Here is a 24,495-nt window from a genome sequence, read left to right as displayed (position 1 = left end):
TATCATAATTTATTTATTTGATGATCGGGTGTCACCCCTGAAATAGTAGTTTATGCAACAAGTTGCAAAAAGAGGATTTTTTCAGCACGAGTCGTACATTTATCCAACGAGGTTCATTGTTGGCCATTGTTGGCCGGAAGCAATGGCTTGTTTCGCTACACATTGGTTAGACTGAAGCGGGTATCTTTCGTTTACCACAGCAGACGGCTAGCCGGAATCGAGCTGGTGCGGCACGGACGGAGGACGTCTATCGTTCACCACAGCGGACAACGATCCGGAATCGAGCTGGTGCGGCACGGACGGAGGCGGGTATCTGCGTTTGAGAATGGTACTGATCTACCCCTGTTGGCCGGAAGCAACGGCTTGTTTCGCTACACATTGGTTAGACTGAAGCGGGTATCTTTCGTTCGGGGTCGGGTCAATCGGCAGAAAACCGATCGGCAGAATGCCGAATGGCAGAATGCCAAATGGCAGAAAATCACATGGCAGAAAGGTCAAATAGCAGAATAGGTCAAATGGCAGAATATTAAATGGCGGAAAAGGTCAATCAGCAGAAAATTAAAAGGCAGAAAATTAATTGGCAGAATAAGTCAAAGAGCCGAATAATCAAAAGGCAGAAAAATCAAAAGGCAGAAAAATTAAAAAGCAGAAAATTTAAATGGCAGAAAGTTGATCAGCAGAAAAAATAAATAGCAGAAAATTAAATGGCAGAAAATTAAATGGCAGAATAGTTAGTTGGCAGAATAGTCAAATGGCAGAATAGTCAAATGGCAGAACCGTCAAATGGCAGAATAGTCAAATGGCAGAATAATTAATTAGCAGAAGAGTTGAATGGCAGAATAGTTAAATGGCAGAATATCAAATGGCAGAATAAAGCATTAACAGGAGAGTTGAATGGCAGAATAGTCAAACGGCAGAACAGTCAAATGGCAGAACAGTCAAACGGCAGAACATTCAAATGGCAGAATAGTCAAATGGCAGAAATTAGACCGAAAAAAAACATCAAAGGCAATAGTGGGGGGGGGGACTATAAAAAAAAATCTCAGAAAATAACAAATTATTGTGCCTGCATTTCTTATAAGAGTTAAAACGTTTACACTTAGTACTTAGAATTCTCACTTATATATTATATTATTTTCCACGGACTTGATTATATATTAAGAATAAATATTGTAACTTCAGTGTTTATTCAACATTAACAGTTTATCAAGCAATAAAAATAATAATTTTTAATAAATTGTACTGTTTAACATTTAGAGTCTTTTGGAATATGTCCTATAAACATATGAAACAAAATAAATTATAGGACTAGTTACCTTTTTTTAAAAAAAAAAAAAACCAAAACAAAACAAAAAAAGAACACGCAATGTAAACAAATCTCCTATAAATATATGAAAAACAATAGCTTAGAGGACCCTTAAAAAAACTGGAAATAACAAACATTTTATATTTGTCTAACCGTTCTGTGCACTGAAGTTTGGTTACTGGAGTCCCGAGTTACTTACACGGAAAGAAGGTTTATCGTGAATCATACTAAAATTTAGTTAAAAATCCTAAAAAAATAGGTTGTTTTTTCAACCACAATTTTTGTTAGTTAGAAATCATAAAACAAATCCTGGTCCAAAATATAGTAATCTAGTGTTGAGTTGAAGACTGCGCGCAATCAAGTAGGCACTGTGTGCCGGCAGCTTGGTTACTTTATTAGTTAAAATAAACTTCTACCGATTGGACGTATTTGCAATCCACTGCGTTTCTCATTACTCTAACAAGAGGTTATGAGCCCGGACGTGCGCGAAGACTAGCGGAAGATGTCCGATCGGATTCACGGGATCGAGCGACTGGTCGGCCGGGAGAACTGGGCCGATTGGAAGTTTGCGGTCCAAACCCACCTCGAAGTTGAAGACCTGTGGGATGCCGTCGAACCGAAGGTGAAGGCGGATGGAACGGTGGAAGCGGTCGACCCGGCCAAGAGCAAGCTTGCGCGAGGGAAGATCATCCAGTTCCTGGAACCGGTAAACTATTACCATGTACGCGAAGCGAAGACGGCGCAAGAAGCTTGGAAGAACCTGGTCGACGCGTTCGAGGAGAGCGGACTCACGCGGGAGGTCGGATTGCTGCACAAGCTCATCAGGACCGATCTGGACAGTTGCGGAACGATGGAAATCTACGCGAACCAGATCATCTCGGCGTGCCACCAGCTGAAAAGCATCGGATTCCCGATTCCAGACAGGTTCGTAGGAGCGTTGCTGTTGGCGGGGCTGCCGGACCGTTTCAAGCCCATGGTGATGGCGCTCAAGAACTCCGGAATGGCGATCACGGGGGACTCCGTGAAGACGATTCTGCTGCAGGAGGAGGACGAGCTGTTGCCAGGTGAAAAAACTTTCGTTGCTAAGCGGCGAGTCAACAAGCCAGGTGGTTACCGACGCAACACCCAAACAGCGGGCGGTTTCCATGGCGACGACCAAACAGCGAGCGGCTCTCGTACCAACCACGGATCGCGAAAAAGTCAGCCGGAGGAACGCGGCCCACGGTGCCGGAAGTGCAACAAAATTGGCCACATTGCGAAGCACTGCCCCGAGAAGGATGCCGTGCGTGGGAAGCAAGCGTTGTGCACGGTGCTGTCAACATTTAAGTCGGCCGGGACGGACGACTGGTACCTGGACTCAGGTGCGACACAGCACATGACGCGGAACCTGGAGCTGCTAGAGGACGTGCGGGACAGGAGCGGAACGGTTGTAGCTGCCAACAAGGAGTCGATGGAGATCCAGGCATGCGGAACGGCCACGCTCTTCCCGTCGTGTTTTAATGGTGAGGAACCGGTTCCGGTAAGCGATGTGCATTTTGTCCCGAACCTTTCGACAAATTTGCTGTCGATCGCACAAATCGTACGAAAGGGCAACACGGTGCTGTTCAACGCGGACGGCTGCATTATCCGGAACGCTGATGGCGGCGTCGTTGCGACCGGTGTTATCGAGGATGACCTGTTCAAGGTGGACCAGCGTAAGAACATGGCGCTGGCGTGCTCGCGTGTAGAGACACTCGAGACTTGGCACAAGCGCCTGGGTCACCTGAACGTGAGCAGCATCAAGAAACTGGCCAACGGTGTAGCCAGCGGTGTGCAGATCAACGGAGACGGCATGGACGATTGCCAGATTTGCCCGATGGGAAAACAAGCTCGACTGCCGTTCAACAAGAGTGGTTCCCGCGCCGAGGAGTTGCTTGAGGTAATTCATTCCGATATTGCTGGTCCGATGGAGCTGCCGTCCCTCGGCGGTTGTCGGTACTACGTTTCGTTTATCGACGACAAGTCCCGACGAGCGTTTGTGTACTTTCTCAAGACCAAGTCGGAGGACGAAGTACTGGCTTGCTTCAAGGAATTCCATGTCCTGGCGGAGCGCCAGACAGGACGGAAGATGAAGACGTTGCGTACGGACAACGGCAAAGAGTACGTCAACAAGGGATTCCGGGAGTACTTGAAGCGGATGGGCATCCGACACCAGACCACCAACGACTACACTCCAGAGCAGAACGGGATGGCCGAACGCTTCAACCGGACAGCGGTCGAGAGAGGGCGCTGCATGTTGTTCGAGGCCAAGCTACCGAAACCGTTCTGGGCCGAGGCGGTGAATGCTGCAGTTTACCTCATGAACCGATCGCCAACCAGCGGTCACAGTCTCACACCGGAGGAGATGTGGAGCGGAAAGAAACCGGATCTCTCTCACGTTCGCGTGTTAGGAACGAAGGCGATGGTGCAAGTGCCGAAAGTCAGGCGCAAGAAGTGGGATTCGAAGTCTCGTGAGTGTGTGCTGATTGGTTTTGAAGAGGACACGAAGGGGTACCGCCTGTACGACCTCGCGAGCAAGACTTTCCTGAAGAGTCGCGAAGTGACTTTCATCAACGAAGGATTGGGCGAGAAAGCGGCTGTCACGAAGAAGAAACCGGAGGTAATTTCCCTTGACTTCGGTACAACTCCGAAGGTTGATGCCGCGCAGCAGCCTGGACTGGTTCCGCCGGAACCGGATGCCGTTGAGGAGGAGCAGCCTCTTGATGTTGATGATGCCCTCGAAGACGACGGCCACGAAGAGCCTGTGGTGGAAGCTGTGGTCCCTGGGCCTAGGACCGATGCTGTGGTCGATGACCAAGTAGCTGGCAGTAGTTCCACCATGACCAACGTGCTCCCTCCGCAAAACATTTCCAAACCACCCGGGTCAGGGGTGTTGGGGCGCAGCGGTCGGGAGCACATCCTTCCAGGCAAGTACAAAGACTTTATAGTTTCTGGCAAAGGTCTACCCGTGTCCACCATTTCTCAGACACTCGAGGACGATTCGAGCGACTCCAGCGAATACGATGATGCCGACGATGTCGAGTTTGGAGGGCTAGCAGCAGGCCACCGAGACGATCCACTTGCGGAGCCGCGGACCTACGCGGAGGCGATGGCGTCGCCGGACGCGGAGCGCTGGAAGCAAGCGATGGTCGATGAGCTTGAGTCGATCAAGGCCAACGAGACGTGGACTCTCGTCGATCTGCCCCCGGGTCGGAAGGCTGTTGGATCAAAATGGGTCTACAAAATCAAGCGGGACGCGGATGGTCGCGTGCTGCGGTTCAAGGCACGGTTGGTTGCGCAAGGATTCAGCCAACAATACGGGACCGACTACGACGAAGTGTTCGCGCCGGTGGTGCGACAAACGACCTTTCGCGCGCTGATGGCTGTTGCTGCGAAGAAACGCATGACCGTGAAGCAGTACGACATCAAGACCGCCTTCCTATACGGCGATCTTGAGGAGGAGATTTACATGCGTCAGCCACGCGGATTCGAAGGCGCCAAAGGCAAGGTGTGCAAGCTGAAGAAGAGCCTGTACGGACTGAAGCAGGCGGCGCGGTCCTGGAATCAGAAGCTTCACGATGCCTTGAAGCGGCAAGGATTCGAGCGGTGTGTGGCGGACACGTGCCTGTACCGCAAGCGACGAGCTGGACGTTGGTGCTATGTTCTAGTGTACGTGGACGACTTGATTGTTGCGAGCGAAGATCCGAAGATGATCGAGGCCTTGGCTGGAGCGCTGCAGCAAAACTTCGAGATGAGCGTTCTGGGAGACATCCGGTTCTACCTTGGCATGGAGATCGAGAAGAACGCACAAGGTGACTACTTTCTGAGCCAACGGAAGTACATCGGAGAGGTCGTCGAGTCGAGCGGACTTGCGGACGCGAAGGTGTCCACTGTTCCGCTGGATCCGGGGTACATCAAGCGCGAGTCGGAGGAGGAGCCTCTTCCGGACAACAAGGAGTACCAGAAGTTGGTTGGGAAGCTGCTGTACATTGCCGTCAACACGAGGCCGGACATCTCGGCGGCGGTGTCCATCTTGAGCCGCAAGACCAGCAGGCCAACGCAGGACGACTGGAACGAGCTGAAGCGGGTCGTGAGGTATCTGAAAGGAACCAAAGATTACCGATTGCGACTGAGCCAGAACGGAACCGACAGCGGGATCGTTGGATTCTGCGACGCCGACTGGGCGGAGAACCGAGAGGACCGGAAATCCAACAGCGGGTTCGTGTTCAAGGTCGACGGCGGAACGGTGAGCTGGGCATGCAGGAAGCAGAGCTGTGTCTCGCTATCAACCGCCGAGGCCGAGTTTGTATCGCTTTCCGAAGCGGTGCAGGAGGCGCTGTGGCTGAAGGTGCTTCTACGAGAGTTGAACGACGAGCAGCAAGTCGTTATCCAGGAAGACAACCAAAGCTGCCTGAAGATGTTGTCTGCCGAGAAGTTCAGCAACAGGACGAAGCACATTGCCACGCGATTCCACTTCACGAAGGACCAGATCGAGAAGGGGGAGGTAAGCTGCGTTTACTGTCCAACGGAGGACATGGTGGCGGACCTTCTCACGAAGCCACTAGCCAGGATCAGGACGGAGAAGCTGGCTGGGATGATCGGCTTGACCGCAGCAGTCTAGGAGGAGTGTTGAGTTGAAGACTGCGCGCAATCAAGTAGGCACTGTGTGCCGGCAGCTTGGTTACTTTATTAGTTAAAATAAACTTCTACCGATTGGACGTATTTGCAATCCACTGCGTTTCTCATTACTCTAACAAGATCTAGCTATATTGTAAGCTGGAAAAATGCTGTCAGTCTCAAAAGCTGTTTGTTTTCAGAAAGTCTGTTAGCTATTTTAGCTAGATTTTAAGGTATCCTTGTGAGCTTTATGGCTAGCCCAGCGAGTTTTTAGACTATTTCAACTATTTTTTAGGAATAATTTTCAAAATTTTCCATTGATGGCTGCGAATCCACATATTTTCACAAATCTTTTTAGCTAGTTTAGCCAACTTTGCCACTATTCTTGGTATGGTTATAATAGCTTCCTTTTCTGCTATTTCTACTAGTTTTCATTTCAAAAGCCTCCATTGCTGCCTGTAAAGCTTGCTCTATTCACCCAGCCTTTTTGCTGATTTAGTTCGTTTCTTTTTTGATCTTGTCACGTTTCTCGGTACATCCAGCTAATTTTTCGACTGTTTTAACTAGTAATTTTAAAATCACTTTAAAAGTTTTTGCTGGTGTAGCATGCTTTTCTGCTATTCTTGGAACGGTTTTTGGTAGTCCAGAAAATTATTTGAATGTTTCAATAGATTCCAGGCTTTTTGAACTTTGTTATAATTGACCATCCTAGGCTTCACCCATAAAGTGCGTTACGCTAAAATCAGCCAAAATTAACCTTAATTTAACTTAATTTAACATAATTTAACATAATTTAACACAATTTAACATAATTTAACTCAATTTAACTTAATTTAACTTAATTTAACTTAATTTAACTTAATTTAACTTAATTTAACTTAATTTAACTTAATTTAACTTAATTTAACTTAATTTAACTTAATTTAACTTAATTTAGCTTAATTTAACTTAATTTAACTTATTTCATCTTAATTTAACTAAATTTAACTTATTTTAACTTATTTTAACTTGATTTAACTTAATTTAACTAAATTTAAGTTAATTTAACATAATTCAACTTAATTTAACTTAATTTAATTCAATTTATTCACATTCAACTTAATTTAACTTCATTTAACCTAATTCAACTTAATTTAACTTAATCTAACTTAATTTAATTCAATTTAACTTAATTTTACTTGATTCAACTTAATTTAACTTAATTTAACTTAGCTTAATTTAAATTAATTTAACTTATTTTAATTTAAATTAATTTAACTTAATTTAATAAAATTTAAATTACCACAACATAATTTAACCATATTACGTCAAATTCTATTAAACTATACAAAAAGGAACTAATTTTAACTAATTTTATCATAATTTAACTAAATTTAACTAAGTTAAACTAATTTTAATTAAATTTTCTCAATTTAACATAATTTAACTAAATTTAATCAATTTAACATAATTTTATTTAATTGAGCAATTTAACATCAATTTAACTTAATAATTTAACTAAATTTAATCAATTTAACATAATTTTATTTAATTTAACAATTTAACATCAATTTAACTTAATAATTTAAGTAAATTTAATTAATTTAACTTAATTTAACTGAATTCAACATTTTTTCTAAATTCAATCAAATGTTACTTGATTTTACTCAAATTAACTTATTAAATTTAAATTCAACTTCATTTTACTTAAAAAAACATGATTTAACTTTATTTTATTTTATTTAATAAAACTTGGTTGAACTTAATTTAACATTATTTAACTCTTTTTTATGTGCTTCAACGGCATAAGGTGCCCTGCTCGTTCGGATCTGTCAAACATTGGACAGTCTCGACATTCTGTACCCGCAGCCTTCCCCAATGGTAAATTTATCTGTAATTGGCTAATTTAACCAAAAAATCACTGTTTCACCAATTTGAAGCCAGCTAATTTGAATTGTTAAATTTTAGATAGAACTCCTTTCCGTATGGGTCATTCCATCTGAAGCGGAACAGCATTTGAAAATTACCATCTCCGATTCTGCTCAAATTTGGCAGAGCTGTTGAGACTATCAAAACATGCAAAAATCCCGAATTTCATCCAAATCGGACCACCCCCTCCATTTTTGTACCCTCCCAAAAAATCGACTTTTTGGCGATTTTTGAGCGAAACCCCAATCTTAAAACGACGATATCTCAGGAACCACAAATCTTGGAGGGTCGGTCTTAGACTCAATTTTAAAGGAAATTGGTCGTAGAATCCATTTCCGTGATCAAAATTTAGATTAAAATATGTTTTCTACCTGTATTGCGCAATTGAAAACTTCAAATGGCCGTATCTCAAAACAGCCCCATTTATTTTTGAAATTTGACCTCACCATCATATTTCCCGGCCAATTTTACATAAGAATCACTTATTGACAGAAAGGAATATGTTTCGTTCCAGAGATATCGAATTTTAAAGTGTTTAGTTTTTAAGATTACCTACATTAGCTTCATTCGCCGCATCTGCTAGATGCACTAAGTCGTGCTGGTCAATAATTACTACCTGGTGTTCTGTAAGATTAATTATTTTTATAATTTTATACGATTTTGAGATAATCAATACCATGAACAATCTATTTTTTGTTTAAGGAATATTTATTGGGTAATTTTCAATTCACTATTTTTCCTGATCTCCATATTAAGGGAAATTTGAATTTTTAATATTTATTTGCAAATGCTACAGAGTTTTTACAATACAATTTTCGAAAATTTATCATTTTTCTAATATTTTCATATTTTTCCTAATTCCTCATTTCTTTCCACTTTCTCAAATTATTTCTTTTATTTCTTCTTTTATTTGAAACGAGAACAAATGTAGAGCTGGCTGTAGTCGATGAAATAATTCTCATGGGTTCTAGAGCTTTTGCCATGTGCGGTAGCGATATAGTGCCATTCAGCAAAAAACCCAAAATCTGCCATAGAGTTTGAAAGATTGATCCGATTTTTATATTGTGTTTCATCTGAATAATGGATTTTTTTTTTCAATGCTGGTACATTTAATTTCAAAAGCAATACCATATACTAGTGATACATGTGGACAGCAGCTGTATCGTCTTCCAAGATTTCGAAATTATTGACAAACAAAAAAAATATTATTGTTCGGACGGTGTTGAAATCAACACAACTGAATAATAACACAACTAGATAATAAATCCGATTAATCTTTGTGATTTTCTTACATTTTTCAGTTTTAAACTTTCCAGAAATCCTCCTGCTTAATCATGCTTCACGAGAGTTTTATTCATGTTAATTCATGATTTTTAACACGATAATGTATCGTACACTTTTTCTTAAGTGTTACTTACAAGATCAATTACAATTTCCTGCTAGCTCTGCGAGAATTCCATTCTGCCCTGTAATGCGTGTCGTTCTTGCTTTGTCCTGTGGGATAGCACACAAATTCACCGTATACTATTTTTTTAAATTTAAGATTATGCAGCAGTTTCCTACAGTGGTGTACATTACATTTTTGCCTAATTTGCTAATGATTATTTGGGATGAAATCTTAATTCAATAAATAACCAGGTAGCAGTTATTGAACAGCGCTCCTGAGTGCTTCTAGCAGATGCGGCGAATGAAGCTAATGTAGGTAATCTTAAAAACTAAAAACTTTAAAATTCGATATCTCGGGAACGAAACATATTCCTTTCTGTCAATAAATGATTCTTATGTAAAATTTGCCGGGGAATACGATGATGAGGTCAAATTTCAAAAATAAATAGGGCTGTTTTGAGATACGGCCATTTGAAGTTTTCAATTGCGCAATACAGGTAGAAAACATATTTTAATCTAAATTTTGATCACGGAAATGGATTATACGTCCAATTTCCTTCAAAATTGAGTCTAAGACCGACCCTCTAAGATTTGTGGTTCCTGAGTTATCGTCGTTTGAAGATAGGTGTTTCGCTCAAAAATCGCCAAAAAGTCGATTTTTTGGGAGGGTACAAAAATGGAGGGGGTGGTCCGATTTGGATGAAATTCGGGATTTTTGCATGTTTTGATAGTCTCAACAGCTCTGCCAAATTTGAGCAAAATCGGAGATGGTAATTTTCGAATTTGCATTTTTTCTTGCACACTTCAGGTGGAATGACCCGTATATAATTAAATATGTTTATAGAAGTTGGGAATGTACATTTCATAAAACGTCCAATAGAGTTATCTACATGCGCATGTATTGCGTGTACGTACACGAAAAAGATTGTGGTTAAATTTTGTACCTACCAGCAAAACAAATGGCGTGCTAGTGTGCGTGAGATCGGGCTTAGATAACTCTATATTACGCGTTCGCACACTAGGGTACCATTTCATTTTGCTGGCCTATCCCACTCTTACACAACGATAACTGTCACCAGAGCAAGTGGGATAGATTGTTTGTTTACATTAATGGTTTCGCCCTTGTAAAAAAGTTACTACGGAACTATTTAGGACACACAGGGCCAGTACACAGCTCGAAAAGGAAAGGAGTCAAGAAACATTTTTACGAACAGCAGAACAACGGAGCGTTTTTTGGGGGCTTTCCTACACCATCGCTGGCTTGCTTTCACTGCTGTTGTTGCCCATTTGAAATTTTCCTTGACTGGTTTCTTACCAAGTGCATACACTGCTTCAAGTGGAAGAAATCTCCCAGTTACGACGATCTAGCACAGTTCTAACAAAGCTGGAAATTCTTACAGCATTCTAGCAGAAATGCTCCACCGTTCTAGCAGGGTTCTAGCAGAACCAGCTCTGCTAGAATATTTCGTGACTGGGCTGAAGCAACATTTGAAAGGGGCGGTACTACATTGCGGTATTTCTCCCCATTTGAACACATGCACCGTCCGAATCGAAAATTTGCCACCATTTCAACATGCTTCTTGCTCTTGCATAGCTTTTGGGCAGACTGGTCATGTGTAACATTAGGGTGTAAATCAAAATCGATTTTCCAGCACAGCAATTTTTTAGTTCCTTTTGGGGTCCTAAACAACTCCCCAAAGTTTAGGAACGATTGGTTTAGTCCTCACTTTGCGCAAAGCGATTCAATTTTCCATATAAATTTGTATGGGAAAAATCATTTTTTTGGATTTTGATATTTATAAAATCCACGTTTCACGCTGTACTAAAACCGGATTCATATTCGGATGCTCTGAAATGTGCTCTACAACTTTCCCGAAGAGAGTATGGTGGTAACTTGCTCCTATAAACAGATACAGCGTTTTTAAAACTCGTCTAAAACGTGTTTTTTGATCGAAAATCACGTTTTAGACGAGTTTTGAGGACGCTGTATCTTCTTTCAGCGACAAGCTAGCACCATACTCTCTTCGGGAAAGTTGTAGAGTACATTCCAGAGCATCCGAATATGAATCCGGTTTTAGTACAGCGTGAAACGTGGATTTTATAAATATCAAAATCCAAAAAAATGGTTTTTCCCATACAAATTTATATGGAAAATTGAATCGCTTTGCGCAATGTGAGAACTAAACCAATCGTTCTCAAACTTTGGGGAGTTGATTAGGACCCCAAAAGGAACTGAAAAATTGCTGTGCTCGCTAAACTTGGACAACTTTATTTTTTTCCATACAACCATATTACACCCTAGTGTAACATATCCTCCTACGGTTATATCCAGGTTTTTAAGCGAAGATGGCGTTCGAATGTTGAACGTCCGATATGTCAAAATCGCGCAGTAGCACCAACATTAGAAAAAAAATGTGGCTGTCAGGGATGGCACACTTTTATCGTAATGTTGGTACCACTGCGTGATTTTGACATTTCGGGCGTTAACCATTCGAACGCCATTTTCGCTTAAAAAGCTGGATATATCCAGATTTTTTTTTTAAAAAAAAAGGTCCTATAAGCTATTGTTTTTCATATGTTTAAAGAACCTATTCAAAAAGACTCTAAATGTTAAACAGTACAATTTATTAAAAATTATTACTTTTATTGCATGCACTGTTTGATAAACTTGATAAACTGTTAATGTTGAATAAACACTGAAGTTACAATATTTATTCTTAATATTAAATCAAGTCCGTGGAAAATAATGTAATATATAAGTGAGAATTCTAAGTACTATAATTGTAAACGCTTAACTCTTATAAGAAATGCAGGCACAATAATTTTAAGAAATGCAGGCACCCCCCATTTGACTATTCTGATTTCTGCCATTTGACTATTCTGCCGTTTGACTATTCTGCCATTCAACTCTTCTGCTAATTAATTATTCTGCCATTTGACTATTCTGCTATTTGACTGTTCTGCCATTTGACTATTCTGCCAACTAACTATTCTGCCAACTAACTATTCTGCCGTTTAATTTTCTGCCGTTTAATTTTCTGCTATTTATTTTTTCTGCTGATCAACTTTCTGCCATTTAATTTTCTGCTAATTAATTTTCTGCTAATTATTTTTTCTGCTTATTAACATTCTGCCATTTAACTTTTCTGCTTTTTAATTTTTCGGCCTTTTGATTATTCGGCTTCTTAATTTTCTGCTCATTGACCCTTTCTGCCGATTGACCTTTTCTGCCATATTATATTCTGCCATTTGACCTTTTCTGCCATTTAACATTCGGCCATTTATTTTTCTGCCGATTGAAATTTCTGCCATTAGGCATTCTGCCATTCGGCATTCTGCCATTCGGCATTCTGCCGATCGATTTTCTGCCGATTGACCCGACCCCCTTTCGTTCACCACAGCAGACGGCGAGCCGGAATCGAGCTGGTGCGGCACGGACGGAGGACGTCTATCGTTCACCACAGCGGACAACGATCCGGAATCGAGCTGGTGCGGCACGGACGGAGGCGGGTATCTGCGTTTGAGTATGGTACTGGTAGCAACGGCTTGTTTCGCTCCGCATTGGATAGACTGAAGCGGGTATCGTTCGTTCACCACAGCGGACGGCGAGCCGGAAACCAGCTGGTGCGGCACGGACGGAGGACGTCTATCGTTCACCACAGCGGACAGCGATCCGGAATCGAGCTGGTGCGGCACAAGTTTCTTTTGGAATTCTACATTCCGTTGCAGGGTCGGAACAGCTACACATAATAAACAATTTTAACATAACTTTAACGATATATTAACCAAAATTTACCATCTTTCTGCAAAATCCGTTTTTAATACCAGGATTTAGAAGACGACCAAGTCTTCGACTTCGCATGAAACGGTTCTCTTCGAAATGGAGTGAGCATACAAAAACTTTTTTCCTATTCTGTTGGTTGATCCCGCAGAATTTGAACCACTTTTCCGATACTGCGGGATTATCCGGGGATCGGTGAACCGATACGGTTGTATTTTCCGACAAATATGAAACGCAATTACAGACATCACAGCGAATTTTGTAAATTCGCATTTTCTTTTTTTTTTCCTTTGGGGGGTAAGGCTAAGACCACAGTTGGTTCAACTCGCCTACGTTGTCTCTTGTGTGCTTGGTTGTTGGGTTGTCGTGTTGTTATGTTGTCATGCTTAAATTTGTATCTTTGCCTCCTTGATAAAGTTGACTACTTGTTTCATTCCTTCCTCACACTCGTCCATGAGGATTTCTTCTAGCGGCTTCATGTACTCCAGTACTTGATACTCAGATCTGATGTTGTTTAATCTCGGGCAGTAATATAAAAGATGATTCAGATCTAGGGGGGTGCCACTTCGGTTCTGGCGGATTTCTCGCGTCTGAAACTGCTGAAACTGCGTGATCGGCTCCGTCGACTCCAGATCCGATCCGAACCCACGATTTTTTTTCCAATAAAAGTTAACTAAATCCATATAAGCGTGTACCACTCTGCTGAGCTGTCAATCGTTTTGTTGTTTTGTTTTCCTCCAGTTTCATCACAAAGTGCGAACGTGTTCAAGTTGAAAGGTGTTTGGCCAACCGAGTCATTTCCACGGCGGCCAGTTCTCGCTCCAGCAAGTGCGTCTTAGAAGCCTTCCCTCTTTTTACTCATCCTGGACGATTTTCCACCAGTCAGCGGGCAGCGGAACATCCACCGTCGGTTTGATTACGCCGCCTCCGGTGAACCTGCTGGTGATGAGCGAGGCACTGGCGAAAGCGGCGCCGTGGATTCTTGCGTGGCAACAGCGATTGTGAAATGGACAGAAAAGGTAGGAGAGGTAGATGCAAAGTTCGGTTTTACCTTGAAGCAGAACTTGCAAAAGGGCACATTGTAGAAGGGCCGGGGAGCGCAAATTAAGGTCATCGAGCAACTTGGGTGTTGTTGCGGTGGAGGTGCTTCGGGCGTGCCAAATGAAAGTATCTTGCGAACTAGATCCGGCTCCGATCGGCAAGAACATACCCGCCCCGATAGAGGAAATGTTCCAGGCCAAGATCCGGGGCGTGATGACCGAAAGCGGCAAACAGTTTGTAACGTACTTCCGTCCACGAAGGAACGCTTCAGAAGTGACGTCACGACCTGGTCGAAGAAATGCGAGTACGAGTACTAGCCTACAACAATCTAATTAAAGTATACATGACTAACTAGTCCTAACTCGTACCAATTTTCTCCCCTTCACAGAAGACAAATTCTCCGCCGACCAGTCGCCTGTTCCGTCCTGGTGGAACTCGCACATCACCTACTCCCTGCCCGCCGCCAAGAACAACTTCCAGACCACGCACGGTCTCGTCCAGACACATCCGTCCTTTGGAAAGCCGGCCCATCGGCCAGCGGGATCCCATCGATCGCCAACCCGAGCCCCCGGTCTCCGTTCCGTCAGCTGTACTTTAGCACCAGTGCCACCCCCCGAACTCCGCCTCAATCCCAGCTTGTCCGCTCGGACGAGTGCCACGAAGGAGAACCGCCGAGGATCTGCTACTACTCTACCGTGGAGTACTACATCGTGCTGGGAGCGTAAGTTCATCGAACTTCCAAAAATCCACTTTCTCAAGACTAACCACCTTCTTCCCTTCTCTAGTGCAGGCAGACAGGAGGTCGGTCGGAGCGATCGAAGCGCTTCAAGGAGGTTTGGTCCAAGCTGGTGGACACGTGCTTCGAGGATGTTGGTGGAATGGACAAGGCCTTGTGCCAGCTTAAGATTGGACTAATTAAGATCGCCACCACGGAGTCGGTCGCGGTTTTTCCGCGGAACTCGATCGAGAGTAGCCGCCATCACAATTATCGTTTTCCAGCACCGCGCCCCGGTATGAACTAAAGGTTTCGCCACCGCTAGACGGATTTATCCATATCGTCGGACAAGGTAGCATTAAGCACCGAGAGTTCCTCGACGTCGCCGCTACATGAAGACAGCTGCAACGATTTACTAATATCTCCTCACTCGGAGAGTCGCATATCGACGTACAGCGTGGAGCTGAAGGCGCTACCGATGGAAAAACCGCTGACCAGTAGGTTGTCCTAGATAAACAGCGTAACGCCGATCAGGAAAGCGAATGCGCGGTACAACAAAGGGTGCCGAGCGGGTGTTCAGCGGCATATGGCCACGGAGATATTTCTTTCATATTCTTAGCTGCAGAAAAAGAATAAAATTTTATTTACTACAAAAATGCACACTCATGTAAATGTTGAGAAACAGTAGTTAAACTAAATATTTTCTTCTGATCTTGCGTACTTTCTTCGCGGAGGTTGGTTTTAGATGCCAGTCGTGACTCTTGTAACAAACTTTGGCGCACTCGGTGCAGCAGCACAGCGAGCCGGTCAGGCTTCTTATGATTCCGAGTGGATCTGGTCCGGGTTATCATCTAGTCACGAATGGACATGTCGCTGTTGGCGATTTGAGCGTCGCGTTGAACAAGACGATGCCGGGCTAGTAGACACGGCACGTTACGGCAAACGTAGTTGGTGTTCGAACCCGAGCCAGATCCTCCGGAACCTCCCGGGCTAGTGGATCATGGGTCGAGGCTTTGTTGGACTTCGACAAGTGTCTGAGATCACATCAGTTGACTCTTTAGGTCTCCCTCCAACTGTCCCATCACGTGACTAACGCCGATGTCACCCCAACCTGCGACTGTAAGTTCACCTCGAACGATGGCAACGTCAGCGAGGCCGCAGCAATATACTTGATCAGTGGGCGATCCAGCCAGCTCAAACAGCAGAACACTGTCGGAGCAATCTCCAGCGCAAGGCAGCGACACGTTCGATGGTGATGTGCCCACTAACGACTCGATATCCGTCGGGAACATACTGTCTTGCTCCTGTCTACCGGTGTTCAAATTGAGCGGAATTATCCCCCGAACCAGCGGTGGGAACTTGACCGCCACGTAGTCACAGTCCATCTTGGACACGCGCCCGATTGGTTTCGACCGTACGTCCTCCACGAAGATGACGTCCCTGTAAAGATATAAGATTAGTTTCGATACGAACTCAAGTCGCTACTAGATGAATATTACTGTAGCAGCCACTGCTCCTCGTCCTATTTGCCGTCCGGGTCATCCTTAGAGGCCATCTGTTTGCACTGTTTATACGAGTTGCTAGCACTTGCAGTGACACAAAGCACTGCCTGAGCTAGAGCTGGGTACATTTTCTTTGACTTCAGATGACGACAGGAGGTCTTCGGTTCCGGATGAGCTGGACTTGGATGGTCCACGTCAGCCCAACGCCTCTAATGCAACTCCCCTTTGCATGTCACTTCGATAACCTCCAAGTTTAGCGAGGCAATTTCCACAAACCGCACCGCCTTGTCTTTCTCCGGCCACGTCTTGAGCCTCGATACCTGCAGTGGATACCCGGAAGCGAACTCCTCCTTCGGACCTACGGTATAGAGAAGATTAACTGTTACAGATATAGTCCGCTTCTGATTGAAGGCACGCAGACAATTTTTGCTAAATACTATTGACCAAACGCCAATACCAGCAGTCCTCCCTCAAAAGACACCATTACACAACCTTTCCCCCCACCGGCTCAGGTGCACCCAACTTACCACTCTTCTTGTCCCAGACGTCCTCGCGATCGTCCGAAGCCTTTCCGCTCAGCACTGTTCAAATTAAGTCTGCTTGCACCACTAGCACCGCCTCCTCCTCGTCTCCCGGAACTCGCCGGAAGTCCGGAGTTCCTCCTTTACCGACAGCAGAACCGGACGCCGTATACTTTGCCGGTTGGTCGCTCCGTGGCTCGCTGCTCGACCCGTTGGAAAGAAACGGTCGCGGATACAGCTGCACACCGATTCTCCCCTTAGGCCACTTTTCCACGAACCACTCAACCTTTGTGCAAGGCACTCCGTGGCCACAGATTCTTCCGCTGGGTAACTTCAGCACAGCTCGCGAAAATTAACTTTAAAAAATACCGATCGGAAAAAACGTTTTTTCCAGAACATAAACAAACAAAACGAAATGTCAAAACCAACACTCTGAATGAAATTACACAGATTCGGCAAAAACAGACGGAGCGAGTCTCAAGGTTTTGGAGCGGATCCAAATCCGCTTCGAAAACTCGAAGTGGCACCCCCCTAGACCGCACCACTACACAGTCAATCACGAGTACCTTAGGTAGAAAGCCATGCGCTTTGATCCCCTCCAATTTCTTGCAAAAGCCTAAAAATTAGTCTTTTAAACCTATAAATAAGTCTTTTTAGGCCTAAAAATAAGTCTTAATCAAGTTCCGCCATCTTGGATTACGTCCGCTCTGATCCCCTCGCATTCTCGAAAAAGCCTAAAATTTAGGCGACGATAACATTAAGCCTAAAATTTAGCCTTTTTCGTACTAAAACGAAACTAGTCTTTTTAAGACCAACCCATCTTAAAAAGACTTAACACGGTTAGGTTTGATAAAGCCTAATTTTAAGTCTTAAAAGACTAATGTCGGCTTCACGCAGAAAAACACTGCCTTATCAAATTGATAAATATCATTATCAACTTCAATAACTTTTAATTATTGTTTTGATAACGTTGAATTATCGTTTTGATAAACTTTTTATATCGAAATGACTATCTTTGCTATCATTTTGATAAATAAAATTGTTGCTAGATTTTTTCCGCATGCACGTTTTTGCCTGTCATTCGAAACATAAACAAACAAACCAAAATGACGGAGGAGACGAATAGGACTCGTTGTAAAGCCGCTGTACCTAGAGACCCTAAATAGGGAGACTGGTCTAAGCTGGCTAAATCGATCTGGCAACGTATGTTTTGAGCTTGGCAACACTGATAAGTTTTGCTGGGCGTAAAGGCAAATGCTCGTTTGGATACGTCAAACTCGTGTCTGTTTGGGTACGTCAAATTCACTTCGACCAGTCTCCCTATTAAGGATCTCTAGCTGTACCCGGATGATTTGGCCAGCTTAAAAGAAAATTACGTCTGCCTATCGATTCCATCTATAACTGTGCGTGGTCAACGGTCAACGTGCTAAAAGAAGAAGAGGAACCGTCGCCTCCTCCCTTCCTACTGTCGTGTGTTCTCCGGAGAAATTAGCATCCTCCAAACTCAAGGTAACGATTATCAAGTCCACAATTACGCACCCCTGGCCATACTGGATAAGCAGCTTTTTTCCGGAAGCACCAGAAACGGAGCCAAAGAAAAATAGAAACCGATTCTTGGAATCAGATTCTTGACACCCAGGAAGAAGAGGCTGGCTGACGTTGCCAACGGAACCAGTGATGGATCGTCGTTTTTGGCAGGTTTGCGCTGAGTTTCAATAGGTGTGTTTTAAAATCATAGTTTGATTTCTTGAAAGGTCGTACTAATCGTGATTCTTTTCAGTTGTGTGTCTCTTGAACCAAAAAATCTACCAGAAATACAACCTGGAGAATCCATACCTCTGTCACAAACGAGAGCAATCGATTGACCACCATTCACCAAGTAGGATTATCTTCTCATGGTATTAAATTTACTTCGATTTTGGTAACAAAATAAAGTTTTTTAAGCAACATATATTTTGTTTGGTTTTATATTATATACAAAAGAACAAGCAGCTAAATAAAGATAAATAACATTTTCATTTTGATAAAAGATTTTATCGTTTCTGTAAACTTATTTATCAAAATGACAAATATTTTTATCGAAATGATACATTTTGCTTTTGACGTTTCTCAAATGACGTTTATCAAAGCGATAATATATTTTATCAAATTGATGCACATTGTTTATCAAATTGATAAAGAAAATTATCAAATATGATAAAATAAATTATTGGTTGCCAACCGATAATTTATTTTATCGAAATGATGGCAGAAACTTATCGAATTGACAATTCTTTTTTCTGCGTGTTTGCGTGTTCGCCATGTTAAAATTAAGTTCGGGTACTCGATGTCAAATTTGCATGACTACACACCCTTATCCAAATCCCACTTTTCATACGATTTTTTGAGTTCAAGTACTACAACCATAAAAATGGTTATATGGGTTGAACTGAAAAAATCGTATGAAAAGTGGGATTTGGAACTAAAATAATCATGATTTTTGGTAAGGGTGTACGGTTTGCGCCGTTGCATCCACTCAAATTTGAGTTCCCCTGGTAAGCGTGCACGTCTCTCATTTACATCATAGAAGTATGGAAGTATAATAATTTAAATCTGAAAATATATATTAAAATCTATTTTCTAGTGTGAACGATTCTGGATGCGTAAACTATTTTTAGCAGGTTAGGGTTGTTTGATAGAAAGTATTTTTCTGTCGGTTCGTTTTGTCAGGTAGTTAGATCGGCATTAGTCCTGTATATCTGGCCCAGCCATCTGTCAAATTTGGTAGAACGAATCTCCTAGTTTGCTATTCCAGGTGAAAGTTTCATTTAAAATCTGTTAGATCAATGTGACAACCATTTATGTATTTCAAAATACCAATAGCGCTGTGTTAACAATGTCGATAAACGGATTTCGTCGTATCAGATGTAAATTTAAAACCTAAAATAAATTAAGAGTTAGTTGGTGCGTGGAATTCCAATTGATAGGAAATAGATTAACTGTAATTCAGAGCGTATTAAGCTTGACACGTTGACAGCTGACGAGAATGCAGGATCTCCAGAACAAAGTGATACGTATTTAACTGTGCGGACGAACTCAGCATACTGATATTCAGAAATGTTACATATAAGCCAGAAACATTGTTTTAGAGGCTTTTATATTGTAACGACCGACAGAATAAGATGTCCCAAGTATGCTGGTCATCTTCATTAGCTTCCTTCGTTGCATGGACAACATAGTTGTTGCTTTAAGATAAAACTTCAAGAAAAGTATGATGAGCGAAAGGCTTTTTTTGTTGTTCATAGACTAGTTAAATCAGGGGTGCTCAAAGTTTTTGGAGGCCGGGCCAAATTAAAAGCCCGAATGAGCTTGCGGGCCAAATTTACAAAATAGGTTATAAACAAAATTAAATAACGTTTTGATTTAAAAGACTGGAAAATAAATCTATAAGTTGATTTTTTATTTCTGTTATTTTTTAACATTTTCGTTAATTCAAAATATAAGAAAATACAAGCCAGAATTTCATCATTTCATAGAAAAAAAAATTAGAATAAGTTTTAAGCACCCGTAAAGTTAAACTGCAATCTTTATTCTCAACAAAAAAGAAAAGATTCGACGAAAAAAAATCATTTTATTAAAAAAAAAAAAACATTTATTATTGCAAAATTCACTAAAATTACAATTATTTTTAATAAACCCAAACATGCTCAAATACTTCTAAATAAAGAGGAATGCATTTTTAATTGATTTCAGCTGATTGCACTTAAATTTCCATTGATTTTTTTAAAAGTTTTTTGAAAAAATATTTTGCTCCTGGTTTTTTGAGCATTTTTTTTAAATGGAGGGAAAGGGTTAATCGGCAAAAAGCTTTGTAAAATATTTGCAACAGCCTTGATCCTCCGATTTCAACATTTTGCCTGCCTGAATCAGATGGTAGTCAAACAGAGTCGTTATCTAACTGTAATGAGTTCGAATCCAGAAGGAAGGTTCCTAAGTGCAAAGTAAGTTTGAGGATCAGTTCATGAAAGGGTCATTATTACTTTCAATTTCAAATTATGCAATTATTACATATTTCTACCAAAATCAAATTTGAACGTTTTATAAATACTTTCAAAAATGTTTGATAAAATTTTTGACGGTATTTAAACCTTTGAAATTGTTTTAATTTTTAAAATGTTCGAACAAAATATTTGTGTTCTAAAATGGGGATCAAAATATTGATGAGTCATTTTTTATTAACAAAAAAAATAGCATTAAAAAGATTAAATTAATGGTAAAAAAGTATAAAATCACTTTACAAGTGGTCTACGGGCCATTTTACATGATCATTCAAAATGGGTCCGCGGGCCACACTTTGGTCACCCCTGAGTTAAATTGTGCTTGAACACTACTTCGAACATTGCAAGTAAACAAATATTTTTCTTCTAGTGTCGCGTTGGTTTACAAATGACTGACTGCTGCTGCTAGCAATATGGACCTCAAATTTTGCCTAATTTTCTGCTTCTTTGGGCATGGCTGTTTTGCCCATCTCTTACAAGGACTATATTGCGGCCTGGAGAACTGTTATGAACTTTTAGATGTAACGCGGCAATCCACAAAGCAAGAAATAGCTCGAAATTATCGGCAATTAGCCAAAAAATATCACCCAGATTTGCACAAAGGAGAAGCGGACAAAAAAGTTGCTGAAGAGAAGTTTATGATAATTGCAAGAGCCTATGAAACGCTCAGAGATGAAGGTTCCAGAGCCGATTACAACTATATGCTGGACAACCCGGACGAATACTATTCTCATTATTACCGATACTTCAAACGAAGAACAAAAATTGACGTTCGATTGGTGGTGCTTGTGTGCATAAGCATCATATCTATTGTTCAATATTTTTCAAGAAAACAACGATACGAAGAGGCTATTAAATATTTTATGACTGTACCAAAGTATCGCAACAAAGCACTGGAAATAATTAACCAATCACAGGATGGTGTTAAAAAGGTAAGTTCATCTAAACAGAATGTCTGATAAACATGTAAGAGATGTTAAACATTTAAACCTACAAACAATAATAGACTGTAACCTGTAACGGGTAAACGATAGTAACTTTTTTTTCAGCAGAGCTTCGAGGTTGTTTTTTTAATGGAGGCTAATCTTAATACTATTGGATGAAGTTATTTGTCATATTTTCTGTTTTGAAACTTGTTTTGAAGTCAGAGTTAAGGGGTTAAGGTGTTACATTAAGATCTGTACACAGTAAAAAACCATAGAAATATTACATCTGGGAAGTACGTCTTTTATGTTAGAAAAAATGCGTACATTTACTTCTGAAAATGTGTAATTTTACCACTTTTCTGGTGTAATGCAACTTTTTCAGTCTAAATCGAGGTAAAATTATAACATTCAAGAGGTAATACCTTGGGCATGAGTAAGGACCTCGACGCCGTTAGCAATGTTGGCTTTAAAATAAAATTTCGTGTTAATATCACTTCCCCCCAGCCAACATTTTTGCCATGCGAAGCGGGCCTCGACGCTGTGTCTAGGTTTAATTCCTAGCTAGGAGCCATCAGTGTCTTAAGAGGTGGTCCCAAGGCCGAGTAGGAGTTCATGAAGCAAATTAGTCGTCTCCCACCCCTTTTAAATTGAAAAATGAACTCTGAAACCAGCGCTTACTCACAACAGAAACAGAGGCCTCTTCTAGGCATTGTAGGATAGGATAGATTTTGAAATTTATTTAAAAAAATGTTACGTGCATACATTTTAAACTTCCATCAAAGTAATAATACAAAGCATTTTGATGTGTCAAAATTTCCATAGAGTCTCGGTCAATCAATAATGTAATGATATCGGACAAAATTCGTTAATCTGTTGAACTAACGGTTTTCGGATTATGGTTGTATCGACCATTGTTGCGAATCGAGGATCTACTGGAGCCTTGACGATCAAATGGAGCCTAACATTTCAAAAGGGCGCATGGGTTTTGTAAACAGGAGTGTATCTCTCCCACTCAAATAACAGTTTACAAAAAGTATGATAGGGATACGCTCCTGTTTGCAAAGCTTGTGTGTCCTAATAAAATGGAAGGCACGAAATAGTCGTCTTAACGACGAGTGTTCAACTCGTAAAATATGAACAGTTGATTTATGGTTTTTGGTTTGGGGCGGCAAGACAGGTTTAAAAACTAGGTATAGGAATGTTTGGCTTTGTAATTACAATTTTTGGGATTTGAGATTCAAGTTTCTTTTAGACAGTTCAGTTAAGGTTATTTATTCAAGTTAGTTAGTTTTCCATAATAAATAATTGGATCTAAATGATTAGTTGAATTGGTCGAAGTGTTCTATTTAATTGGCATATCTGCTTCTAGTTGTAATGTAGGACAAGACTACTGACGGACGCGACAGGACGTGGCCCAGAAAAAGGCCTCAAGATTTGTATTCCCTAGACAAGTTAGTTTTCATCTTTCGATTTAATATTTTTTTATTTTCCTTTAAAATTGATATACATGTTAGGGTTCCTTTGTATAAATCTCCGATTAGTAACATTTTCTTATTTAATTAAATAATAATTTAATTTCCTCCGGGCCTTTTTATTTTGAATCAAAATTTAAGATTTTCATTATTCAGTGTTAAACTCAGATTACTGTAACTGCTCAAGTCATTCAAGTTCTTACTACACCTACACTAATTTTCTTTCACCTTCCCCCTCCCGATCCCCTATATCTTCCGGTGGTGTTCATTTGGTATGCAATACTAGTTCGGCCACTACCCTTTTTTCCACAAGAAACCGGACTTGGACTGACTTGAGGCCGCGTCCCCCACCTTGCTCCGTAAAACGAAAACGAAACGAACATTCAAGAGGTAATATTCTATGTAGCTCAGCAACGACCGGCTGTCGTCCAGACGAATCCTCTACGGCCTCGTCCTAGTCTTCCGTCAGCTCTGCAACGACGTGTTGTAGCTCAGACTGACCAGCGAAGCGCTCCACGACACTCTCGCCATCTGGAACAGCAGCAACAGGCTCCTCCTCAACCGGTTCAATCACAGCAGGTTTCTCGTCTCGGAACATCGGCACCAGAGGCCGGTTAGGTGCCCCCGCTGTTTCCGGTTGTTCTTGTCGGCGCTCGTCAAACACCATGTCGCGTTTCCCGTCCGACTTCCATTGACCATTGATGAAATATTGTGAGCAAAAACACACGTAAAATTTAAAACAATTACAAAACCAGGTTGAAGGATAAAAAACATGCTCAAAAAATCAAATGTTAAACTTATTCTTCAACATGTGTCCATATTACCCCACAAAAGGTGTCCATATTTCCCCACAAGGCATGTCCAAATTACCCCACAAGGCATGTCCAAATTACCCCTTAGGGGTGTTCATATTACCCCCACACAAAAATGTGGGGGTAATTTGGACACCTTTTAATTTTTGCGATAAAAATGGGTTTTTCATCAAAATTTATCAAAATAAATGACATTTTTCTATAAAATATGGTCTCTATTATCCTCTGGTGTCATCCACATTCCTTTAAAATATCCATACAGCACGTGGCAGAGCAATTTCCTTAGGGTGTCCAAATTACCCCACACTCCCCTACCACTCAATTCGTCCGTTCATCGCAGCAGGCGACGTCGAAAAAAACACCAGCGTTGTCCGTAGCAACACCAAACGCGATCTCGTTTTCGGTCGTCACGTTGGCTCCGCTTCTCGGGTTTCGCGCAAACCTGCCGGACTT

The 24,495-nt window shown here is 41.7% G+C and overlaps 3 protein-coding genes across 14 annotated transcripts in view; 2 read left to right on the top strand and 1 right to left on the bottom strand.

Moving 5' to 3' along the window:
- LOC120431852 (dnaJ homolog subfamily C member 25 homolog) overlaps positions 1 to 23,735 on the top strand; it is a 42,251-nt gene extending 18,516 nt beyond the window's left edge. Inside the window, exons 1-4 of one of the 11 annotated variants that reach the window (XM_039596979.2) lie at positions 19,313 to 19,363; positions 19,419 to 19,455; positions 21,203 to 21,764; positions 23,637 to 23,735. In XM_039596979.2, coding sequence (XP_039452913.2) covers positions 21,246 to 21,764; positions 23,637 to 23,720 — 603 coding nt within the window. In that variant the 5' untranslated portion in view covers positions 19,313 to 19,363; positions 19,419 to 19,455; positions 21,203 to 21,245 and the 3' untranslated portion in view covers positions 23,721 to 23,735. Of the gene's footprint in view, positions 1 to 19,208; positions 19,364 to 19,418; positions 20,044 to 21,202; positions 21,765 to 23,636 lie in introns of those variants that run through there. The other 10 variants (XM_039596982.2, XM_039596978.2, XM_039596985.2 and 7 more) reach the window with 10 other exon arrangements.
- LOC120431853 (uncharacterized) lies at positions 13,369 to 15,439 on the top strand. 2 transcript variants are annotated; one of them, XM_039596987.2, is made up of 2 exons: positions 13,369 to 14,361; positions 14,446 to 15,439. In XM_039596987.2, exons 1-2 carry the CDS (start codon positions 14,178 to 14,180, stop codon positions 14,970 to 14,972), a joined length of 711 nt encoding a protein of 236 aa, XP_039452921.1. In that variant the 5' UTR covers positions 13,369 to 14,177; the 3' UTR covers positions 14,973 to 15,439. The 2 variants fall into 2 exon arrangements, with proteins under 2 accessions (XP_039452921.1, XP_039452920.1); XM_039596986.2 differs by having other exon boundaries at positions 13,372 to 14,367; positions 14,446 to 15,431.
- Positions 15,583 to 17,369, bottom strand: LOC120431854 (uncharacterized). The gene is made up of 2 exons (XM_052706517.1): positions 16,272 to 17,369; positions 15,583 to 16,212 (listed from the first exon to the last, which is right to left on the bottom strand). Exon 2 carries the CDS (start codon positions 16,155 to 16,157, stop codon positions 15,813 to 15,815), a length of 345 nt encoding a protein of 114 aa, XP_052562477.1. The 5' UTR covers positions 16,158 to 16,212; positions 16,272 to 17,369; the 3' UTR covers positions 15,583 to 15,812.
- Positions 23,736 to 24,495: the final 760 nt, after the last annotated feature.

Source organism: Culex pipiens, chromosome 1 (genome assembly GCF_016801865.2).
Source record: "Culex pipiens pallens isolate TS chromosome 1, TS_CPP_V2, whole genome shotgun sequence".
Lineage (NCBI taxonomy): Eukaryota > Metazoa > Arthropoda > Insecta > Diptera > Culicidae > Culex > Culex pipiens.
Note: the sequence above shows the minus strand (reverse complement) of the source record. Positions and strands in the feature narration are given on the sequence as shown.